The sequence below is a fragment of the Dermacentor silvarum genome, chromosome 4 (genome assembly GCF_013339745.2).
Source record: "Dermacentor silvarum isolate Dsil-2018 chromosome 4, BIME_Dsil_1.4, whole genome shotgun sequence".
NCBI classification, from domain to species: Eukaryota; Metazoa; Arthropoda; class Arachnida; order Ixodida; family Ixodidae; genus Dermacentor; species Dermacentor silvarum.
In genome coordinates this window covers 17,935,474-17,960,120 of record NC_051157.2, presented here as the reverse complement: position 1 = coordinate 17,960,120, position 24,647 = coordinate 17,935,474, and the positions used below count along the sequence as shown (strand labels likewise).

The 24,647-nt window shown below is 47.5% G+C and overlaps 1 protein-coding gene across 1 annotated transcript; it reads left to right on the top strand.

Moving 5' to 3' along the window:
- The first annotated feature begins 12,665 nt into the window (after window positions 1–12,665).
- LOC125944629 (basic proline-rich protein-like) lies at window positions 12,666–13,457 on the top strand. The gene is made up of 2 exons (XM_049665146.1): window positions 12,666–12,731; window positions 12,921–13,457. The coding sequence occupies exons 1-2, from the start codon at window positions 12,666–12,668 to the stop codon at window positions 13,455–13,457; spliced, it is 603 nt and encodes a 200-aa protein (XP_049521103.1).
- The last annotated feature ends 11,190 nt before the right edge of the window (window positions 13,458–24,647 follow it).

Sequence of the window (24,647 nt, the reverse complement as noted above, 5' to 3'; positions counted from 1 at the left end):
TCCAAGCAACCCTGTCTTTCTTATGTAAACCTTTTATGAGAAACGGTTATACAGCAGACAACTTAGGTATATAGCACAGACGAAATGACTTCTGTGCATTACAATGACCCTTAGGGCCGTTGTACAACGTGCGCAGAACCCGACAACGTGTCTACACAGATGGCTCGGTGAAACTCAACAGGTCTGCGGCTGCAGTCATTATCCTGGCGAAATTTAAAGAAATAAATTTGAAGACATCATGTATGTACATATCGACGGCTGCAGAGCTTGCTGCACTCCATGCTGCCCATGAATTTGTTAGACAGGAGCCACCGCAACAATGGACAGTTTTTATTGATTCCAAGGCAACCCTTCAGTGCATACAAAGCCCAATGCGCCACGGACCCAATGAACAACTGGCCTCAGAAATACGAGAGATGTATCATCGCAGCCATGACAAGGGGACACAACATAATCTTTCAATGGTTTGCAGGACACTGCGATACCGGCGGAAATGACCACGCTGATGAAACCGCTGATCTGCACATGAAAGCAGTGAATGTGTTTTGATTCCGCTTTCGGGAACTGACGCTGTGGCTGGGCTGCGCTCAATGTCTCGTGAATGTACATTGCCCCTGTGGGACTCGAACGTTTTCACCCTGTGTCCTCTACGATCATTGTTCCCGGATCGACAGCTACATCTACACCGTGAACAGACCACGTTGTACCGTTTGTGACTCGGTGTCGCATTTATTAACCCCTATGAAAAGGATGTTAAAGGCCGTTGCGATGCGATGAGCATGTTATTCCAAACAACACACTCAGCACGCGACAAAAAAGACCACTTGGACTTCTTAACCAAGCCAAAGTATAGTATCAAACGGGTAATTATTGACCAAATTAGCACAACACTGAGCAAATTATACACACCTTTTGAGCGAGCTTCTTCATCCCTTCTGAGAAGCGTCGTGGATCACCGAATAATCTTCCATATTCGCCCCTCGTCGCGTTGCTTCAGCAATCGTCAATGATGAGGTACTCGTAGCCGGCATCTAGGTACCCGTCTTGAACCATCCTCTCTGCCATTTTCAAGATGAGTTCGGAACTGAAACAGAGCTGAAAAGCAAAAATAGCGCCTTCGTGACAGTAATGAGGGGAGTAGTGCAAGGAGCCTTTGTAATTAAGAGCACTTGCCTTGAAAATAATCGGCCACGTTATCACGTCATCGTAGACTAAACGTTCAGAAATGCTAAAATATAAACAAGCAGGGAAATGCGACAGCAGACTGAAACTGTTTGCTGTATGCAAGGATATTGTAGCGCAATGTATTCAGATTGTATTCGGTTAATTATATTAAACAATAACTGTTGTGACTTGTTACCGTGCCCCTGACTACTGATATAGCTTTATCAGTGATATTCATGTTTCTACTAACATTGTCTCATCCCGAAACCAATGCCTTACCTTTATTTTTGTTGGGCGACTTTAATATTCTAAACAATCAGTGGAACTTTGGTGCCCCAGTTCTACAGCTCTTCGAGACTTCTACCAAAACGTTTGACCACAAAGAGCCCACAAGAACAACTTCATCCACCGCCAACATTCTTGACCTGCTTTTAAGAACTCACCCAGACCTTGTTTCAATATCACCTACATGCACACTTTGAGTTATGAGTTTTTTGTCATTTGATATAAACATATCTTCGGTGTTTAAAAGCTGCAAGAAAATCATAAATATTTCCCAACTACAGGCAAGCTAACTTCAAAGCGACAAGCAATGAGCTATGCGAGTGTTTTTAAGTATTTGTGAACGATTTCCACCCCCGCGACGTCCAGGTCAACTGGATCATGTTCGTTGTTACACTTAGCGAATCAACACACAAATACATTCCCTTTCGCACTTTGACCGCTAATCACAACACGTCATCGTAAAACACCCACGTCAAATGTGTCTTAAACAAGAAAACATTCGTCGGCCCTTCCACTCCGTGAAAGTGGCTAACCAGCAAAGCTGAAAGGTGCAGCGCTGGTGTTTATCACTGGGTTAATCCCGAGGGTTCGTTAAAGTATTTCTCAATTATGAGGTTACACACACGTTCGGCTGCGACGGAGAGAACGACGTCACAGACGGTTTACCCGCAATCCGCCATTGTCGCTTGCGTTTAATGCCTCGAGTGTTCTTGGGGGCGTGGTTAGCAGCATTCGCCCGCCATTGCCGCTTGTGATTTTCGAAATTAAATTGCTTCAAAATTTAATCTGTCCGTTACGTAAGGCAATGAATGGCTCATACCCCCGCAAACGTGGCCTCCCCTATACGACGACAGAAGAGAACGCTGGAATGATGAGCGGCAACGCAGCCAGCTGTGGAAGAAGACGACGACAACAAGCGCGGGAGCAGTGGTGCGAGCGCGTGCCGAGCACGAGCGCAACCCGAGGGGCGCCAACGAGCCAGCTGCGGAAGAAAACGATGACGCTCGAGCCAATGCTAACGATGATAGCGTTCTGTAAACAGGCGATTTCGCCTAGCCATATAAATCATCGTTTTAAAACACGCCTGTGCAGAGACGCTAAAGATACTTGAAACGTCACTCGTTGGATAACCCACAAATGCGTTCAATGCGGGGTGTCCAACACCTTAGAGGAGCTCATTGAAGCGGCGACAATATCGCAATATCAGAGACTGCTGCACAGTCAGGCTGGTAGAAGGATCTTGTAGCAGCTGGGGTTCGAGCCCCAGGCATGTTCCTAGCAGACCTGCAGGCAAAGTCGCACCACGAGTCATGGACAGGCTGAGAATACTCCCGTTGCCCAAGAACATGCACCCAGTGCATCGCGACGGCGGGCGAAGGGACAGAGCTGAGGCGCTGCAGAAAAGACTGGAAGGCAGGCAGGATGTGATATACACGGACGCGGCCCAATTCAAGCAAGGCAAAGCATACGCAGCCGTAATTACACGCGAAAACGGAGGCCCTGCCTCGTGCTGCAGCGTGAGACATTTAGGAGCAACGGAGGCGCAAGAAGTCGCCATTGCGCTGGCTTTGACTCAAAAGAATGCGAGAGTTATTGTTAGTCATTCGAAATCTGCAATCAGAAATTTTGATGCGGGCAGGATCTCAGCCGCAGCTGTACACATATTAGCCGTCGGGCAGCCCCCGGCGGAGCAGGTTTCGCTAATCTGGACACCGGCTCATCAGGGTTTGCGAGGGAACGAGAAGGCGCACGCGCTGGCCCGAGGTCTCACTTTCCGGGATCCCAACGCTGTCTCGACAACGCCCCCAAACGAGGAACCCCTATAGACCGGGGACGAACTGAACACTTTTCAGGAAATTCTCAACCATTATAAGCTGGGGCGTGAGACTTAGCTGAGAGCGGATAGGAACCTTACTAAAAGCGAGGAAGTTATGTGGAGGAAGCTGCAAACGGGGGTATTTCCGAACCCACAACTGTTGAGCAAATGACATCCCTCAGTGTTAGCCCTCGGTGTAGGCATTGTGATGGTATAGCGGACTTAGTCCACATGGTTCGGACCTGTCCTAGTTTTGATGAGCCAGATAGATCTAGAGAATCCTGGGAGTCCTTGCTACTCAACGAAGAAGAAAATGTTCAACGACAAGTCATCGGTCTCGCCCTGACCGCCGCCGCGTCCCAAGGGATCCCGGCCGACGGTTAGGGAGGATGAGTGCGGGTTTAGGCTGAAGCCTCTACCCCGCCATCTATTTGACGGGTGCAAATAGTCACTTCTCTCTCTCTCTCTCCATGCACATCTATTAAAAGCGAATCACCTTTCCGCGGAACTTGCAACGATTCAAAACAGCAACTACATTAAAAAAGGTCCCACCTAAAATTGTAGGAAAAGAATCCCCTTCTGCTCCTGTTTCTTTTATTGCGATAGCAATTATATGGACACTCAAAAGCAGATTTCTGCCGTCGGCGTCGCCGTCGGCGTCGCCGTCGCCGTCGCCGTCGCCGTCGCCGTGAGGTTCCGTATGACGTCATTTGGAGATGAAATCGTCGCCGCGCGCCGAACGCTGTATGTGCGAGTGAAAGGCCGCGAGGGGCGCGTCTTTCACGGGGAGTGAACGCACGGCGGAGAACAAACGCGCGTTCTGCGCCGTGCTCGCTTAAGGGCTGCAGAATTAGGCGTCTCGTTTCTCCTTTACAATCACCATATATGTAGAGCAAACGCGCCTTCTTCAGACGCGCGAGAGGCCGTGGGGGAGGGGGAAGGAAGGGACGCGACGTTTAGCTGCGGCACCAAGTGCCTATTTATATGAGAGGCTCCAGCAACAGTCACCAACGCCGCACGCATTTAGAGCTAACGCGGGCAAAACGCCGATGGCGTCGACAACAGTTCTGCGTGTTGTTGCTACCAAAGCCGCTCACCTTACTTCGTATGAGATTGCTGTGTTGCTATCGCATTCATTGCTTCGCCCTTAGGGCGAAACTGTGACATTTTTTCTGCACTAGTAATAGTTAGTGTTTATCTTGTTTGCTTAGAATGGCCCTAGTTAACATTGCATAAATAGGATTTATATTTGCGTCTTCTTTTTCCTTATTATGTGTATTCTGTTCCTGTATTATCTATAATTGCATTTTCTTTTTCGAGTGTGTATTGTTTTTTACCACTCCCCTCTGTAATGCTTCGGATCTGAGGTTATCCCAAATAAATATAAATCAGTAGCCCTTCCCCTGTCGCGGAAATGGAGGCAAGCGAAGCTTGTCGTGTGTTTCTTCTGTGTTTCTCCGAACGAATTGCACTAAGTACCGCGTTGTGCTCGAACCACAACCGGTCCCGCACACTGCAGCTGACTCCGAAGTTCCGGTTGAGAAACTCGCGTTGAAACCCGGCCGTCACACCGGGGAAGTTTGCGCTAGCTTTGCCAAGGCGTGCACCACCGTTGTCGGGCTCCTGGAGGGCTAGACGACGCTAACATGTGGCCTCAACATCGCGCTCCCGCAGCTCGGGGTCGCGGCTCTACGCTGACGTTTCGCCTAGGCTTCGGAAGCCTTCACGCTAGAATGGGCACATCAACGACGAGCCCTTTCCCGAGTGTGTTCATTCTGGATGGATTTCAATGAAATTTCGTCAAAATTAAATCTGTCCATTACGTAAGACAATGAATACATCATACCCCCTTATGCAATGGCTCATACCCCCGTAAACGCGGCCTCCTCATTACGACGACAGAAGAGAAGTGAAATTCTACGCTGGAAAGATTACCGGCAACGCAGCCAGCTGTGGAAACAGACGACGACGACTAACGTGAGAGCAGTGGCACGAGCACGTTCCGAGCACGAGCGCTTGTAGTCCACCTGTGCAGCTCTGAGAGCAGCTGTTTTTTTAGCGTTGCATCGCCGGCACAGGTTAGCGTATACAAGCTTCGCTTGAATAAAATGTAAGGAATACATACGAAATTTCTCATGGACTGCACATGAAGATAGTTCAGTTGAAAGGTGTGTCATGAATGAAGACTTGTACTCCATGTTGAACATTTTAATGCAGCTAATTCTGAACAATATTATGAACAAGAGATCGGTACGAATCTCGATAGCTCATTTTGTTTTGACTATGATGAGCGGCCTGCTTCATTCCTAGTGGTTTTGCTAGTTTATGATGCTATAACTGTGAAGGAAGTCTTACTATGAACCACAGCGGGCACAAGGATCTTGGCAGCGATACAGGGAGAATTGAAATAGAGACGGCGAGTTGGAGACGGGTGTGCCAATATGAGGTGCGTTGTTATAATTGCGGTATAGCTATTTCGATTTCACTTGTTGCGCCTCACTTGTGTCACAGACATTTTCCTTTGCAGCTGCGTGTCTTGAAGCTGCAGCAGCTGCTCGACACGCGATTTCAGCTGCGGGGCGTGCTCGGACCGTGGCAATCTCCGGAATCTCAATTGCGCCCGGTTAAAGCATTCATAACATTCTTGCGGGACACAGGGCTCAATGAGGCTCTGTAAATAACTTTTGTGTCAGTGCATTTGTGCTATAGTGTATGTGTCTGTGGTTTCTTTTTTTTTTCTATCCCACTTCCTTTCCTCCATCCCTCACCTACTCACCTGGAGTATTATGCATATATGTTTGTCGCTGGGCCAACCTTTAAGATATTCAACTCCATCTCTCTTCCCACCCTGGTGGCTTAACGCCTATGGCGTTTTGCTGCTAAGCACGGGATCGCGGGTTCAAATCATGGCCGCGGCGCCAGCATTTCGATGGGGGCGAAATGCAAAAACTCCCGTGTGCTCTGCATTGGGTGTAGATTAAAAATACCCAGCTGACCAAAATTAATCCGGAGTTCCCCGCTACGGCGTCTCTCATAATCAGGTCGTAGTTTTGGCAAGTAAACCCCAGAATTTTATTTAATTATTCTCTCTCTTTATATATATATATATATATATATATATATATATATATATATATATATATATATATATATATATATATACCTTGGCTAGTCAAGGACTCGATAAAGAATGGGTGAACGATCCTAGAGCTACGCGGTTATTAAGACATCTCTTTATGTACTGTGCTTTGGATGCCCTTTCAACAGCCGCTAATGTTCAAAACTTAATCCATCCGGAGCTTTCCAGTATACGGCGTCCTTCAAAGCCCACCTTGCCAGCGTTGGGACGTACAAAACCCGACAGTTTTATTTTCATAGTGTCTCGATAAGATGCTTCCAAGTTCTTTAAACAAAAAGGCGCGGTACAGATGCGCCTGACAGGCTTCGCGGTCGCAGCCTCTCTGCCGGAAACGAATCAGACGCATTTGTAAGCGGCATCGCCAGGCGCACGCTGGAAACGACACCCAAAATCCTTCGAGTCGGCAGACTGACAAACTGCGCAATGAAACGGCGGCGAACGACTACGGTATCGGCAGCTGCACCAGCCATAGAGTCTCTTACTAAAATTACCAGAGGGAACTCTGGAGCTGCCACTCGTGGTTGTGGCTTGAGACGATCTTCTGTTTGTAATTTACTAAGCCGCTTCTGCCGTTGGTGGGCTCAATTTCTATGCAATTTGATTTTTCTAAACATAGAAGCGATAAGACTGCGTGCAAGCACAATCATGGCGAATTGTAACGTTTCTAAAACAATTTGTTTCAAATTATCCATTTTCAGTGGCACAATACTGTTTATTATTATTATTTGATTTGTAAACATATACGCATGAAAGAGAAAGCGAGGAGCAATGCTGGCAACTGCCACCAGAAGGGGCACAACGCCTGCCTATTCTTCAGAAAGGAGGAGACAGAAACATAGAAATGGAAGATAGAAAGCAGGGAAGGAAAGAGGAAAGAAAGAGCGAGATGACAACTATCAAAGAAAAAAAGTTGTCGCAGTTTCACCTGAAAGGCGGTGGTGGTGGTGAAAAACATTTATTTGCTGTATTTACAAGTGAGAGATAGGGGCGGCCTTAAGGGCCGACCCTTTACAAACTCTAGGAGGAGTCCCTAGTCCGGGACCCCTGTGGCTTCCGCAGCGGCGCGTGCCCTGGCCACGAGGGCTCTCTGGCCCTCCAAGGTCGAGCAGCCGAGCAGGGCAGCCTCCCAGCTCTCTCGGGTAGGGGGGGAAGGGGAGGGGATTGGCGGGACCGCCGGGTTTGAGGTACATGCCCACACCATGTGGAAAGGATCCGCGAACGGATGATCACAGTGCGGGCATTCCCCGGAGAAGGCCGGATTGAAATGCTTAAGTATCGCAGGGCACAATATTGTGTTGGTGTATAGACGTAAGAGCCAGCGCTCCTCCGTCTTAGTCAGGTCCGGTGCCGGTGGCGGAAATCGGAGCCTATTCGTTTTGTACATATCCGTGATGTCTCGAAAGGAAGTTACTGGATTAGGTTCTCGAACGTCAGGCGATAGAGGGCGAGGCGGGTCCCGGGAGTTAAGCGCTCGGGCTGAGGCATCGGCAGCCTCGTTACCACCTAGCCCTGCGTGGGCCGGAGTCCAGATGACGACACGTGGATTTGGGCGGTCTAAATATTCACAGCGCTTGAGGATACGAGCGGCGCGAATAGTGATGCGACCTTAAGTAAGATTTTGACACGCACTCCGCGAATCGGTGATGATAATCCGAGATGCGGGGTCCGCTGCGGCGAAGGCTATGGCGACTTCCTCCGCGTGAGTAATGTCCGGCGCTCGAAAGGTGAGCCCTTGAATGGGTACGTTTTGATGGACTACGGCTGCCGTGTACCACCCGCCGTGGTGAGGGCCGGACGCGTCCGTGTAGAAGACTCCAGGGCGGGACCCATAGCGTCCCTGCAAGGCGGTAACCCGCGCAGTTCGCCTGCCTTCGTAAGTCCCCCTAGCCATGTTGTAGGGCAGAGGCTGGATGGTCAAAGCACCACGCCAGTCCTCAGGGATTGTGGTTCGCTCTTCTGTCTGATAGGTGTAAGAGATATGGAGACGGTGTAAGAGGGTTCTCCCAGCGTGTGACTTAGTAAGTCGCAGGTACTGGTTGTTGAGATGGGCCTCTTTGAGCTCCCCATACGTGTTGGTCATGCCCAAGTCTGCAAGACGCTGGTTAGACGTCGAGATCGGGAGGTCTAGGGCGCGTTTGTAAATTTTGCGGAGAATACATTCTAGCATGTTCTCATCGCACTTGCGCAAACGCAGGTAGGGTGTCGAATAGAGGATTCGACTGGTCACGAAAGCGTTGGCGAGGCGCAGAGCATCTTGACTCTTAAGACCCCCCGCTTGTTCGAGACCCGGCGGACCATGCGGCCCACCTGATCCCCGACCATACGTAACTTGAGCAGGGTTGTATCGACTTTTCGACTCTTGTGTATGAAGAGCCCCAGGATGCGGATTTCGTCGCGTTCCGGGATAGGCCCGGTATGCAGTGAGAGTATAATTTGAGTTGTGTCTTTTGGTTTGGGGCGAAGATGCACGTACTCTGATTTAGTAGGCGAGCATTCGAGACGGCAACGTCGGGCGTATTCATCCACGACCGATGCTGCTTGTTGCAGGCAGGCCTCAATACTACCAAGGGAACCCTGGGTTGCCCACAGCGTGATGTCGTCGGCGTACAGAGCGTGCTGCACTCCTGGGACATCCTTTAGCAATGGGGGGAGGTGAGCCATGGCGAGATTGAACAGGATAGGAGAGAGGACCGCTCCTTGTGGTGTTCCTCGTGTACCAAGAGGGTACGGGCCATGCTCCTTGTCTTGAATGCGGAGGTACACCTGCCGTTCCATCAGGAACTGACGGACGTACCTGAAAGCATTATGGCCACAGTCCGTTTGGGACAGGTGGGAGAGAATGATGTCGTGAGTGACGTTATCAGCGTTGCCATCTGGTGAAACTCGTCACCAGATTTTGAAAATCTGGTGAATATCAGGAGCTTTTGGTGGCCAGGCTAGCAAACTTCTACACCAGACAACATCTGGTGAAATCTGGGGAAAACCACTCTACTGAAATACTGCCCACCGTCGCTGCTCATCCAAACGTGTACCACTAGGGAGCGCCTATGGCCGCCCGATCGTAAGGCTGATAAGCTACCCCTAGGGCATAGTCAGAGTGCACAGTCAACCAAAGCTTCTATGTGCAACGCATGTCTAGTTATGAGGAGCTTCACTAGACGGCCAGCTGTTAAAGTGAAGTGAGTGAAGGAAAAGCGTCTTCCCTCCAATCAAGCCATTTTTCAGGGCATGAGCGGACTTCACCCTTCGCGAGTCTTGTCTCAAACTGCACGACATTCTGTTTTGCAACTTCCACTTCAACATCTCATTGAAGAAAACCGGGACGTTATTGAAATACAATACAGGAGAATGGTTATGCATCTTGAGGAGGCCGGCTTCGAAGGCAAACTTACAGAGGATTCTGCAACATTCTGGGCAGGGATTTTCAAGTTTGAAAATGCCATGGGTGAAAAGCCCTACAGGGAACTTGCATTGTATTCGCTGGCATGCCTTTCGTGCCCAGTGTCAAATGCAGTGGTGGACCGTGTCTTCAGTCAGGTCACTTGTGTGAAGACAAAGTACAGAAACAAGATGTCACTGAAAACTTGGGATTCCATTGTACGAATTCGCACAGCGTGTGCCTCTAGAGACGGCTGTTGCGTGAAGTTTGCTATCACAGACGATATGCTAAGCAGGTTTCGTTCAGACATCTACGATGCTCCAAGTGATGATAAAAGGCTCCTCATCATGACTTTGTAAATAATAAAGTGAGTACTTGACGAATGTTAATTTTGTAGTCCAGAGTTCAACGCGCCCACTTTACGCGCACATTTCTTGCGAATAAACAAACACTCGCTAAAGTTGCAACAACAAAAAATAAAAATAAGAAAACTTTCGCGAGTGTGTTTATTCACAAGAAATGATGATTTTTAGTAATTTTTCGGCAATTTTAGTTTCTGGTGAAATCTGGGGAAATTTTAGCGAGTTTCTGGCGTCGTCCCTACTGTCAATTCTGGTAACGCTGGACGTTATCGAAGGCTCCCTTGAGATCTAAGGCGAGGTCTACCTTGTCGTCACTGGGATGTTCGATCGGTTCTATAACGTCACAATGGAGTTGCAGGAGGATGTCCTGAGCAGAGCGATGTGGACGAAAGCCGTACATAGTGTCGGCAAAGGTGTGGCGGGCCTCGAGGTAATCGGAGAGCCTATCTCTAACCATTGTTTCCATAAGCTTCCCCACACACGAGGTTAAGGAAATGGGTCGGAGATTTTCGATGTTTATAAGCTTGCCCGGTTTGGGAATGAAAGTGACTAAGGCCGTTTTCCAATCAATCGGTAGTGGCTCGCGCCCCTCCCAGATTTGATTGAAGTAGTCGAGGAGGTGAAGGTATGCCGGGTCTGGAAGGTTGGCTAGAAGCTTAACAGTCACTCGATCCCGACCCGGCGCCGTTCCTCGCTTCATTTAGGACATGGCCGCCTTCAGATCGTGGAGTTGAAAACAACGATCCAAGTATGCGTTCTCCGAGCCTGCATAGGAGTACGCCAGTCCGAGGGGGTCCTGTTGGCTGCAGAGATATCTATCTCTAAGAGCCCGTGCTAGTTTGTCCGCGTCACCCGCTTAGGCGTGAAACGCGCGTTGAAGATGTTTTTGCGTTTCTGTGCGCGTTTGGCTAGGGTCGATGAGGGCCCTGAAGAGACGCCACGTGTTGCGGTTTGACATCTGCTTGGCGGCAGTGTTACAGCGTTCTACCCAATTAGAGTCGGCGAGCTGGGCCGCGTACTCGTCCGCTTCCTGGGTGAGGGCTGCGATGCGGATTTTGAGCTGACGATTATGCTTTTGTCGGCGCCATCGGCGGACTAGGCTATGGCGAGCCTCCCAGAGATGCCGGAGATGGTTATCCACCGCCGGCGTGGCCTTTGAGAGCTGAACCGTCTGCTCGGTTTGATGAAGTGACGTCACGAGGTTTTGAAACCAAGTGGCGTAGCCCTGGTGAGCTATGGAAGTCGTATTCGTGTAATCCGAACGGAATTTGGTCCAGTCCGGAAGTTTCGCTTGGTGGTGGGGACGGGTAAGGGGGTGCGTTCGGATTGTGATGAGAAGAATGCAGTGGTCACTGCCGAGGGTTTCCTCGGTATTGAGCCACTCAGCATGTCTGATGTTCTTGGTGAGTGTGAGATCGGGACATGTGTCTCAAGTCACGGAGTTACCAATGCGGGTCGGGTGTGCAGGGTCCGTTTGGATGGTGAGGCTCATGGTGGAAATAAGTTCCGCCAGTTTCCTACCACGTCGTTCCTCCTTACGGTAACCCCAGTGGGGACTAGGAGCATTAAAATCGCCTACTATGACGAGCGGCTCCCTGCCTGCCACTGTTAGGGCTTTGCTAAAAACGTCGGCGTAAGTAACGTTAGGCTGTTTAGGTGAACTGTAGATGTTGAGGATGTGTATGGACGGGTCCTGCTTCCTAACCGGGAGGAGATGTCACCATAACACACGAGTAAAGCGGATCGCAGTCGAGATCCACCGAATTGGCGGTGTAATTTCGATGCACGCATAGTGCGGTTTGCGCATCCCTTTGGTACACTGTATAATTTGTGAGGGCGACGTGCTCACCCGGCTCCTGAAGAGCCGCTACCGCGGGCAGATGTGAATAGCTTTCCAAGTGGAGCCGGAGAGCAGTCCGCTTAGTGCGTCCGAATTTGCGCGGCCGCGGCGCGATCTAGAGCCTTTGCCCGCCATCGTGGGAGCTAGAAATTTGGGGGGCCTCCAGGAGAGCAGAGAGGTCCACAGGGGCTCCGCTGCTCGATCCGGTGCTTACATCCGAGGTTGCGATCGAAACTTTGGACTGTCTGTCAACCGCGGCCACCTGGGGGGGTGGTCGGGGTGCTTGTGACTTAGATATCCGTTTAAGTTTGGGGCGGCTAGTGCTGAAAGAGTGTTTGGGCAACTGGGCAACTATCATGCCCGGGATGCGGTCGACAACGGTTTGGAGGGCGGCGGCCAATGGGTCCTCAATCGTGGTCACTATGGATACCATATGGGCCTCTAAGCTGCTAACACGCGCCTCAATCGGGGCGAAGAGTGCTGTGGTGTCCCTGTGTTCAGATGGAGCACTATCCATCGCCTCAGGCGCCTGCCCGGACGGTGTCGGGTTAGCTGAGGGCAAGCGGTTCGCGAGCGCCTCCACCGCCTGCGTTAACGAGGCAACCTGGGCCTGTAACTGACGGATTGCAATTTGTTCCCGGGTGGGAGTGGAAGAGGTTGGCGGCTTGGGGTTAGGGATCATGGATGGTGGGGGCGGAGATGCTGCCCCGCCCGAGCCACTCACCTGGGGTCCTTGCCTGACGCGGGTGAGTGGCTTCGGTGTCGGAGGATCAGCTCCGACACCGAAGCCACTCTTCGTGAAAGCCTCTACTGGCCTGAAGGCGAAATCTTACACGTCCGGCGATTGGGCACCTCCAATAAGGTGCGTCTCACCTTTTCCGGCAAGGTGAAGCCCAGGTACGTCCTCTTACGACGCCCTGCTGATCCCGGTGCAGCCGTACAAGAAAACTGTACCAGCCTGCGGTCGGTGCGGTTCCGTTGGGCATCGGCCCGACAGCTGCCCCGGCCCCAAACCAGACCTCTGCGGCATCTGCGGAAAAGCGGTGCCGCTCACGGATGGCGCCCGCGCCCCTCACGAATGTACGCCCAGGTGCGCTCTATGTGCCGGACCCCACGTCACCGCGGACCGGTGCTGTAAGGAGCGCTACAGGACGCCGCCACCCAAATCACCCACTCCTCCACCGGAGGGTCAAGCCGGCCCCAAGAAGCGAAAACGTCGACGCCCACGGAAACCGAAGAAGACGGGCCCTCGGGCTTCGCCGCAGAGGGCTCAGCCCCCTGCCACCAACCCTACCCCACCCCCGCACCCTGACGCGGGGGCTGTCGGGCCTTCCCTACGAGGCCAAACTCCGGATGGACCGCCAACCAGGAAGTCCACTACGAGGCAGGTTTCGCCCGCCTCACCCAAACCGCACCCGCCGTCACCTCAACCCAAACCTACTGCCAAGGGGGATATCGTTTTATTTCGATAGCAATTATATGGACACTCAAAAGCAGATTTCTGCCGTCGGCGTCGCCGTCGCCGTGAGGTTCCGTATGACGTCAATGGAGATGAAATCGTCGCCGCGCGCCGAACGCTGTATGTGCGAGTGAAAGGGCGCGAGGGGCGCGCGCTTTCACGGGGAGTCAACGCACGGCGGAGAACAAACGCGCGTTCTGCGCCGTGCTCGCTTAAGGGCTGCAGAAGTAAGCGCCTCTTTCCTCCTTTACAATCACCATATATGTAGAGCAAACGCGCCTTCTTCCGACGCGCGAGAGGCCGTGGGAAAGGGGGGGAGGGGGAGGGGGAGGGAAGGGAGGCGACGTTTAGCTGCGGCACCAAGTGCCTATTTATATCAGAGGCTCCGGCAACAGTCACCAACGCCGCACGCATTTTGAGCGAACGCGGGCAAAAGGCCGACGGCGTCGACAATAGTTCTGCGTGTTGCCGGTGCTGCTGCATGTCCAAGTTTATACAGCTGATAAAGCTAATATCATTACTCCGTATAGCTCTCTACAAATTTGCTGTCGCAATTGATGCTTCGCCTTTCAGGTGAAACTGCGACAACTTTTTTTTTTCTTCGCCGTGCGTTCACTCCCCGTGAAAGCGCGCGTCCCTCGCGCCCTTTCGCTCGCACATACAGCGCTCGGCGCACGGCGACGATTTCATCTCCACTGACGTAACCCCACGGCAACGGCAACGGCGACGGCGACAGCGACGGCAGAAATCTGCTTTGGAGTGTCCATATAATTGCTATCGCAATAAAAAGAGCGCGATGAGCTTGATCACGTCGAGACGCACAACCACTGGGGTATAAACATTCATCTAGTGTCGTACACCGCAGGCCAAGGAGATGATAGTCCCTCACTAGCGATATGCGTTGCGCACTGAAAGCGGGACACTCCAATATCAGGTGCTGAAGTGTCTCACAGCCACCGCAAGACGTACACGATGGACTGGTCACACGTCCTTTACCGTTTGACGACAGAATGACTAAACATAAACAAGTCCATGTAATTAATAACCATGATTTTCATGCTAGAAACATGCCATGCTTGCATTTGGACCCTACAGCGTCATAGTTCCCTCTAGTAATTTTTTAAGAACCTCTACGGGGCCACTATTTATTTTTATTTATTTTAGATACCCTCAATTGCCGAGGCTTTGTAGAGGGGAGTTGGTAACATATAAATAAAGAAAAGAACAGAATGAAACATGCAGCATTATACAGTATTAGCGACAAATTGTAAAAGTGAAATGAAATATAACAGAATGGTACTAAAACAGATATAACTGAACTGAACAGAACAGAAATAAACACATCATGTTATACAATACTAGTAGCAAAATATGAACGTAACAGAAATTTGGGAAAGGGAGAAAACATTAGAAAAAAAAACGTGAAAAAGCAAACGAAAGTGCAGGCATCGCGACATGTAAAAAAAAAAAAAGACAGAAAGAGAGAAGTGGGGAGGAGAGATGCATGAGATGATTAAGCAGTGCTATAACATTGCAGGTGCGCAAATAAAGAAGGGGTAAAAAAGAGAATTATCAGAAATTGAAACAACATCGTCAGGTAGGTGGTTCCAATCGTTTGATGTGTGCGGTATGAAAGAAAAAGAAAATGTGTTTGTTTGGCAAAAAATGCCTTTAACTTTGTGTTTATGGTTAATCGGGGATGAGCGATAAGTGGGTGGCGTGATAACCTCGGTACGTAGTGATAAATGATGGAAGACCTTATGAACGAGGCAAAGGCGGAAATACTTACGCCGCAGTGACAGAAATGGCAGTGATAGAGCTTGTTTCAATGCTGTTATACTTGCTGTACGATGGTAATTAGAAAGAATGAAACGTGCGGCGTTATTCTGAATTAATTCTAAAGACCTAATTAAATTTGCGTGATGAGGGTCCCAGATTGCAGTGGCGTATTCTAACTTCGAGTGCACAAGAGTTTTGTATAGAAGCATTTTAAGGGCAGGTTGGGCTTTATTGAAGTTACGTCGTAAGTATCCCAATGTGCGGTTAGCACTGTTAGTGATCATATTAATATGAGTATTCCATGTTATATTGTAGGTAATAGTAGCCCCCAAGTACCGGTATGATTATACATGGTCGAGTTCGATGTCGCCTAGTTTGTACGTTGAGGAGCTATCTTACTGTCGAGAAACAGTCATTAGTTTGCATTTGTCAGGATTTAAATTCATGAGCCACTTATCGCACCAACTTGAAATGTTATTTAAGTCTGTCTGCAAGATATTTTTATCGTTATCGTTGCGTATTTCTCTGTAAAGTACACAGTCGTCGGCATACAAATGCACAGAAGAAGAAACGCAGTTAGGCAAATCATTAATGTATATTAAAAACAAAAGTGGGCCTAAAACTGAACCCTGTGGTACTCCCGATGTTAAATTTACTTCAGGTGACTTATGACCATTAATTGTGACGTAGTGGAGGCGGTTTGTTAGAAAGCATTCGAGCCAAGACAGTATGTTACAGTCGAGATTGAGTGAGGAGAGTTTTAACATTAGTAAGGCGTGATTAACTTTTTCAAAGGCCTTCGCAAAGTCTAAAAAAATGCAGTCTATCTTGGAGTGTTTGTCAAGTACAGTATGCAGATGATGAGTGAACAGAAGTAACTGGGTTTCACAGGAAAATGTACGCCTAAAACCATGTTGGGCCGATGCAAAAAATGAATTCGATTCTACAAATTTAGCTATATGTGAGTACAATATATGTTCCATAAGTTTACACGGAATGCTTGTTAATGAGATGGGCCGGTAGTTAAGAGCGCAGTGTGTATTGCCAGACTTACGTATTGGAACTACCTTACCAATTCTCCAATCGAGCGGCAAGATTCCTTGATCAAGAGACTGCTGAAAGATCTTGTGTAAAAAGAGAGAAGCATATGCAAATGTCTGTTTCAAAAACTTTGAGTTTATGTTGTCAGTACCACATGATGAGCATGTTTTTAAGGATTTAATTAAGCGCACAATTCCAGCAGATTCAAAAATTATAGGAAACATTGGGTAATATTCATGGCACACAACTGTGTCAACAGGCACAGCGGTGTTTCTCGAGAAATTGTCAGAAAAAATATTGTTAAATAAAAGTGCACATTCAGATGCTGGAAGCGGCTCGCGAGACTCATTGTTGATTGAAAGTTCAGTGCTTTCGTTGGAATTGATTACGTTCCGAAATTGCTTTGGGTTCCTTGATAAAAGCTCAGGTAATGTATGGTTATGAAAATGATTCTTAGCAGTATACACAGCTTCCGTATACTCTGCTTCTGCACTGTGATACGCTTACCAGCGATCTGAAGTGTTTTGCAACTTATCCATGGGGAAAAGACGTTTCTTTTTATTACATAAACGTTTCAAATTCGTGTTATACCATGGCGTTTTTGTATTGCTTCGTACACGCCGAAGGGGCACATGTGCTTTAGTGAGATCAGAGACTTATAAGTTTCTGAAGAAATCCCAGTTTTCTTGTACACTACGCCGATCAAAATTAGAACAAGAAGTATCTAAGCGCTGAGACATTTCCTGGTTGATAGCGACAAAATCTGCCTTGCTATAGTCCGGGATATATTTATCTTCCTTAGTTCCACGCGAAAATGACATAGTAATATCGAAATGGTCACTCACACCAGGAAGATAGGTAATTGGCGATATGAGGTCAGGGTGGGTTGTCAAAACCAAGTCTAAGGTATTAGCTGATTCATTAGTTATTCTGGTAGGTTCGGTTACAACCTGCGTAAAGTTAAAACAATCACACAAAGCCAAGAAATGTTGACATTGCGTTGAAAAGGGGTGGAGCGAAGGAACACCAGTCTGCCAGCTAATGTTAGGAAAGTTCAGATCGCCAAAAAGAAAAATCGGTGACGAAGGGTACCGGGTTACGACAGAGCCGAGAAGGTCATGCAATTCATCGACGAATGGCGACGCATAGTTTGGAGGGCGATAGCATACGCCCAGAATAATCTTCGTGTGTTTGCTTGCTATTCCTACCCATACCGTTTCTAGAACGGACGAAACATTTACTTGAAAGGAAGGAATTGTTTGAGATACGGCTATCAACACGCCACCACCCTGCCTACTTTCCCTATCGCAGCGATACATGTCTCGGTTAGTATGATTAAATTTGCATTCATCGAGGAAACAACAGAGTTAAGCCGATTCCGGTGTTTCATAACGCTTCTTACGTTGGAAAAAAGAACAGGAAGGTTGAAAAGTGCAGAAACATGATCATCCCTACCCCCTGCTGATTGTTACTTGTTAGAATGTTTGGAATGAGCAGAAGGCGGATTATTTTTTCGGCTGCGAGTGCTAGTAGCGGGTCCATTGCTACTATCAGACGGCCTATCTTGGATTATAGTTTCATTTGAGGCGGGAGGTTTATTCTTATGTGTTTGCCTCATCTGCACGCTATCACTTGCGATGTTATACATGTAACAGGTGTTACCTATATACAACTTATCATGCCGAACCGCGAAGGCTGGCGACTCGGGCAATGAATTTGCAAGTAGTTTTTTTCCGCGCAAGTCTTGTGGATAGTGAAAAATCTTCGGTGACGGTAACATTACTACAGTGAAAGGACTTGTTGCCGGGACTTAAAACGACTAAACTTGACTATAACGGCTCGGCACCTATTTTCTTGGTAGCTACCACCCAATCGGTGCGCACGTTCAATTATATTGTCGTTTAGATTCGGGTCGATATGCTGCATCATTAGGCTTACAATTTGTTCCTCAGTTTGTGCCCATGATTCCTTGCTGTCTGGAACACCATGGAAAATTAAGTTATCACGACGAGCCCTGTCTTCGATGTCGTCAAGGCGTGAGCAGAAAACATCGCCTTTGCGTTCTATGCCTTTCACTGCCTCTTGTGCAAGACTGAGCCTTTTGTTGATATCATCAATTTTTCCACATTGTGCCTCAACTTTCAATATACGCGCGTTCATTGAAACAAACTTTTCCTCGAACGATTTATGTGCTGTTGCGACATTGCTCGCAATTTCACCAGACTTGCATCGTTTAAAAGTCACGAGGAAGAAATACAAATTTTTCATGCACTACACCAAGCGCTGTGTTGTGGTTCCTCTTTCCTTATCTTTTTCTTTAGTTTTGTTTCTTTGGTTTGCTTCATTCTTCAACTATGCATGTCGGGAATGAAATTGAGGGTGTGAAGGAATCCCGTCAGGTCGTGATGGAACATGATGAAATAAAACGAGACCCCTAAAGCGACCACGAAAGATATAGTATGGTTAACGTTCCAGCTCGCACACGGTAGCCTTGTTCACAAAATGAGAAATAGGTCAGCAATGCGTCACACTATCTATTTTTTATGGTTATAATTTCATGTCGATTAGCATACGCACGTGAAGTCGTGTTTAAAAAATCGTATGATCCGCATAATACATAACCGGTGGCCTATCACAAGAACAAAATTGTTGCCAAGGGTAAGGCAACGGCAGTTTATGGAGGCGTATATTGAGGTGGAATGATAAAATTATGAAGTTTGCTAGTATTAAGTGGTCGGCTCGGTCCATCATAAAATGGGTAATTGGAGTTCTCTTGTGGAAACATTTCTCCTTCTGCTGTGGAGATATGCGACTGATGATGATGATGATTATTTCTTTCGATGTCTGCCTTCTGATTAAGGGCTGCTGCCGCAAAAGGAGTTTCATCGATTCTCCCATTACAAAATTATACTCGTAATACGTTAACCTTTTCCTATACGGTAGCAGCCATACGGAAAGACTTCTTGGTGCAATCGTTGTAACGTGACCGAAACACTGTAGAACGCACGAAGCCTAATACTCTAACCCACTCGTCACTCATGTGAGGCAATTCTCGTGGCGACCCAGTGCACATTCGTTGCACATGAACCGGCTCCACGTGAACCAGCCCATGGGAGGCGTCAGGGCGAGACCGTTGTCCAGGCACCAGACATCCGTCACCACTAGGAAGATGACGGTGCACAGAGTGCACGACAGGGCGGCGAGGATTGACATCATCGGAGGATATATCGAAGCACAGACAGCGTTGTCGAAATTGCGCGAGAGACAGCGAAAGGACTTCGCGATGCTGCTTCTTGCTTGCTCACTGGAAGAAGCGCTCGCGTCAGCGTCGGGTGGTTTAAGATGTCAGCGATGACATGCTGTACTCGGGTCTCCCTTAAGCATCCCAACAAAGGTTTCAGGGCTATTTCCTCTCCTACGCTGCGTGAGTTGGAAAACGGTGAGTCATACACGGTATATAGCTGAAAAAAATGTCACAGTTTCGTCCTAAGGGCGAAGCAATGAATGCGATAGCAACACAGCAATGTGACACGAAGTAAGGTGAGCGGCTTTGGTAGTAATATGAATTGTAGTAAATATGAGCTGATTAAGTAAGCAGGTGCGCTGCGGCGTAAGTAGACCGACATGAAGAGAGACTCGATGACCACGAGAAGGCGCGTGTGAAACGGTGGTGTTGATGAGAAGCGCTTCCCGTGGGCAGCGCGTGCGAAGGGACACACCTGTAGTGCTGCACTGCCGATCCGGGCAGCATTGCATGTGTAGCGTGCGTTGGAAAATGTGGCCCGACTATTACTAACTGAATGAACAAGCGTGGTGTGAGCGCGCACAAGCAAACATAAATAGATCACACTGAATGACCGCAGACAACGACTGTCAAAACGCTGGCAGCAAGCGCATATACGTCGCAGCGGGCGAAGGTACGTGCGGTCTATCGCTTCAACGGAAACTGAGCGGCGAATGCACAGCGCATAGAAAAGGTCAGAGCCGTGTGGAGATAAGAGACAGTGCGGCCGGCGAGCGACGAGCGCGGTTGTTGGCAGAGTAGAAGTAGACCTTCTATAATATGTTACATGAACTGTAAAACTACTAAACAGCAAAATAAATAATAATAATAAAAAGTTACTATAAAATACGAGCAGTAACACAACTATTATTTCAACAATTGAACAAGTACAATCAATTCAGTTATCAAATAATTCTAGTCAATAAATGAATGTTCATTATTCACCATATAACGATAAAGGTCAGGTTATTTCACTAGTCGAATTGTGTTATTAGTTACAAATAAAATCATGAAGCAAACGTTTAAATGATGAAACAGAAACCGCAGTTTTAATATTACAATGCAAAGAATTCCCCAGTTTAATTAAAACAAAACCAACTCTTTGAGTACCGTAGTTAGTACGAACTTTGGGAAGTCAAAGATTGTTGCTTAAAGAAAAACGTGTATTATTTCTATTGGTAAGTCCTCGCATGAAAACAAATTTTGGAAGGTGATGGTCTTTAATTGCTCGATACGCAAATATGTAAACATTGAATTTCACAAGAGTAGTAATGCAGAGTACGTTAAGATCGCGGTACACTTCAGTAAAATGTGATCGGCGATTACTCTTAATCGCAGATTGCATGATTTTAGGCATGTTAAGGAAGAAAGATGGGAGTGATAGGTTTCACCCCAGAAAGTTATGCAACAGTTTAGATGGCTATGAATGAATTAGTATAGAGTAACCAGAGTATGTAAATCAAAATAACATCTAGCTTTGAGTAGAATCCTAATACCGTATGAAGTTTTCTTTGTAGTTCATGGAGGAGGAGGAATAAACTTTTATTGCGGAACCAGCACTTTAAGATGGCCGGGCCTAAGCCTCCCATGAGGGGACGTCGAGGGCTTGCCTCGCTGATCTGTAAGTTAAATTTTGAGCGCGAGTCAAGCTCGACACCAAGGAATGAACAGAGGTTGGATGGATAAATAGCATGCAAATCAAGAAAAATTGGCATAACTTGCGAATCATTAGTGGGCCTAGAACTGAAGACTATGCACTTAGTTTTGGAAGGATTAATTAAAAGTGTTTAGCACACCAAGTCAACATATCTATACGGTCACATTAAGGGTCGTTATAAGATTGTTTAAACAGTTACCAGAAGATAAAAGAGTGGTGTCATCGGCATATAGGATGCATTATGTTGGTGAAGCTAGGCATTTAGGTAGATCCATAATATACAATAAAAGTAAAAGCGGACCAAGAATTGAGCCTTGTGGAACCCCGATGTTAATTATTCCTTTGTTAGAAAAAACGCCAGAAATGTATGTTATTTGCTCATGATCAGATAAGTAACTCTGAAAGCGATTTAGAGGGGTTCCTTCAATGCCATAAGAACCAAGTTTAGAGAATATAATATCATAATTGTATCAAAAGTATCAAAAGCTATTTAGCATTCATCAGCGAAGTAAATAAGAACATGGTTACTTGAATACTCGTGACGGACTCCAAATTCTTTACGGTGAACTAAGTTATATTTTTCAAGATATTATTACAGACGGATATGGATTAGTTTTTCAATAACTTTATTAAAGAATGGAAGAATAGAAATAGGTCTGTAATTGGAAATTAGTGATTTATCACCCTTTTTAAATACCGGGGTTACCTTACTTATTCTTAACATGCTGGGAAATATATACCCGTTTGAAAGATTAGAATAATTATGAAGGGGAGCACATTCGCAATAACATCAGCAACCCATTTTATGTGATTAGCATGAATATTACCTACAACAGCAATAGAGGTCTTTAGGCTTAGCTTTCTACATTTGGCTTTCTTTAGAGCAGTGCGTAACAATTTTTACCACCCGCGTTTCTTTGGATGCACCTGAACAACGCACATGGGCGTCTCTGTATTTCGCCTACATATTACATTGAAAGTGCCTTGTCTGTCGTACTCACGTCGTCCCGTCCAAGCGCTGTTTGTTTCCAGTCCGCGACCTCGTGTTCAGCAGTACCTCATTGACGTGGTGGGTTGGACATGCAGGTGACCAATGTAGTTGTCACGATACTTGCAATGTGCCCTTTGTACTGTCTTCAAACGGGGCATCTGGCTGTATTAAAATGTTTTGTTTGTGAGAAATGGTTCTCGTTGGCTGGCCGCCATGAGTGACAATTCGCTATCACGACTGGCTCTTCCTTTGCGAATATCAAACGAGCGGTCTTGCAAATACAGGACGTCGCGGCGAGCACCGAGCCTCCGTAATTCACCTGGCTCTTTAAATTGTCCTTAAACAAAATAACACTTATGTTGGTTTTTACCCCCGCTGCGCTCATGCATCTGCGCCTTTCTTTTCTTGTAAAGCGAAGCTTACTTTACCTTCTTTCCCGAATTTCGCATGAATGCACGGTTGCTGCGTGCAGTTGGGTCACTATCTTGGCGCATATGTTTGGAGATATGCGTATATGCGATGGTTATGTGAAACTTCCAGCAAACTGGCTCATACTACCCTTGAATGCTGACCAAGTATGCAGATAATAATTATATTATCATATTAACTACTTACATAAACCTTTAACATATGTCGGCTCATAGGCATATCTAAAGCAGACCGATCTATTAAAGGAATGGTGAATTATATTAAACGGATTCTTGGATTTACTTTATTCTCTTTGATTTAGCCACCAATTGCAAGTATGTGCGTGGGCCCGTTCTTGGCAATACCTCCAGAATGGACCTGTCCCATTATTATTCCTACATAAAACCTGTACATTTCGTGTCTGCTCGCAGATATCTCTAAAGCAGCCCGATTTGTTCATAGAACGGTGAATTATATTTCACGCATTCTTTGATTTACGGGGGTTTTTTTAATTGAGACATTTGGCAGGTGCCACTGGTAATATGCCCGTTCTTGGCCAATCCTCCTGAATGAGTATGTCTCACTGCTGACACGAGAGGTATATAGTTCCCTAAATGTTACTCGATACGTGTCGTACATTTATGCGCATACACCTGTCATCACCGATCTTGCTTGAACAAGCACCTTGAGCATCGCTTTCGTCTTTGTGGCAACGCTGTGTACACGTCTCACGCCTGAAGTGGAGTTCGCATTTCGGCATAGCTTGTGAAGAATGCAGTACATTAACATAAAAATTTTATGACAAGAAATTGTGACCTTTGTGGTGGATAAACAAGAAAATTCCGTGAGATTACTCGTTGCATGCATGGGATGAAAGCACACAAAATTGTAGGCATCGCCGTTAGTTGTTAAACATTTATATTCGCCTCTTTACTAAAGCTTTGCTTCACATATATTCCATCATGTGCGTTGGATCTGCGTAATGTTTTCTTTTGTTAATTTTGGAGTTGGCGACTCCCTTGTATATTGTCACGTAGTAGTGACGCTGAAGAAAACAGTCGTAAAACTGTGTACGACGAAACTGGTTGTTTATTGGGCGAACCTGTGCCCACAAAATCAAGGTACACTCAAAGCACAACGATAGCGGCGAACACAGTCGGCGATCGTCGAAAATCTGATCAGCGGCGAAACGCGTCGGCTTTTATACCTGAGTCATCGAAGGTTCTAGATTAATCCCTGATGCCCGCGTGTCTTCCAGAAAGTTTTAGACAATTCGCGTCAGTCATGCAATCAGATAACATAAGCGTCGGTGAAAACAGGCAATGGAAAGAAGCATCGATAACGTTCTAGAAACTTCCGATACAGGCGCGTCCTGCGCCGAGAGATAACGTTTAACATTTGTTAGCCGGTTGAAAGCGGCCACCGGTGAAACATAAACATGTATACGTGTCAATACCCTCCCCTTAAAAAGCATCGTCCCGATGCTACAAATAAATGTGAAAGCGAAAACAAAACCACGCGTAATAAAGAAAAAAAAATAAAGTAACAAAGTACCTAAGTTCGTCAGCGGGCGTAGAAAGGCTTAAGACGCACCACATGGATGACTTCGGGTCGTGCGCGGCGCCGCTGTGATTGCGAAATGCCGTCTGGCACGACCTCATAGTCCAGTGCGCCGATACGTCGGATGATCTTATATGGTCCGAAATAGCGACGTAAGAGTTTCTCGCTAAGTCCTCGTCGGCGTATCGGAGTCCAGACCCAAACACGGTCTCCGGGCTGGTACTCGACGTAGCGTCGTCGAAGATTGTAGTGTCGGCTGTCGGTTCTCTGCTGGTTCTTGATGCGCAGGCGGGCGAGCTGTCGACCTTCTTCGGCACGCTGCAAATAGGTGGCAACGTCGAGATTTTCTTCGTCAGCGACGTCTGGTAGCATGGCGTCAAGCGTCGTTGCCGGGTTCCTTCCGTAGACCAGGTTGAACGGCACCATGTGCGTCGTTTCTTGCACGGCCGTGTTGTATGCGAAGGTCACGTACGGAAGGATGGCA

Coding starts and splice junctions, on each gene's coding strand:
- LOC125944629 (XM_049665146.1), top strand. CDS start 12,666: ATGGATGGTGGGGGCGGAGATGCTGCCCCGCCCGAGCCACTCACCTGG. Junction 12,732..12,920: donor GGGGTCCTTGCCTGACGCGG/GTGAGTGGCTTC, acceptor ATCCCGGTGCAG/CCGTACAAGAAAACTGTACC.